This window comes from Penaeus monodon, chromosome 32 (genome assembly GCF_015228065.2).
Source record: "Penaeus monodon isolate SGIC_2016 chromosome 32, NSTDA_Pmon_1, whole genome shotgun sequence".
Lineage (NCBI taxonomy): Eukaryota > Metazoa > Arthropoda > Malacostraca > Decapoda > Penaeidae > Penaeus > Penaeus monodon.
The window spans coordinates 7,162,452-7,162,860 of record NC_051417.1 but is presented as its reverse complement, the minus strand read 5'-3'; the positions used below and the strand labels follow the sequence as shown (position 1 = coordinate 7,162,860).

Here is a 409-nt window from a genome sequence, read left to right as displayed (position 1 = left end):
TCGATTTGGAAATCAAAGAAATGAACGACTCTAAACACTTCAAACGCAAAATCATGTAAAGGGACACTGACAGATCATCGACGAAGAAGCATCACCCAAGACCCACCTTCAGTTCGGTCGGGTCGAGATCCTCGGTGATTCCTTCGTCGGGTTCCTTCGCCGACGGCTTCTCGGTGGATCCCTGGCGGCTGAGTGTTCCTCGCTCCACGGAACTCGAGCGCTCCAGAGATCCCGAGCGCTCGAGGGACCTCTGTCGGTTGGCCTTGGCCTTCGTTGTCATCTTCTTCAGCTGCAGCGCCAGGGTCTCGTTCTCCTCCTCGACTCGAGACAGCTTCTTCCTCAGGTTTTTGGTCTGTTGAGGGAGCGAAATGGCTCAGGTATGGAGGAAGGCGGAAGTTGGTAGGCATAA

At 54.5% G+C, this 409-nt stretch overlaps 1 protein-coding gene across 1 annotated transcript in view; it reads right to left on the bottom strand.

Annotated features, from left to right (window-relative positions):
* LOC119593529 (girdin-like) overlaps positions 1–409 on the bottom strand; it is a 17,739-nt gene that overhangs the window by 3,482 nt on the left and 13,848 nt on the right. The window contains exon 15 of the mRNA XM_037942491.1: positions 107–352. Coding sequence (XP_037798419.1) covers positions 107–352 — 246 coding nt within the window. The remainder of the gene's footprint in view (positions 1–106; positions 353–409) is intronic.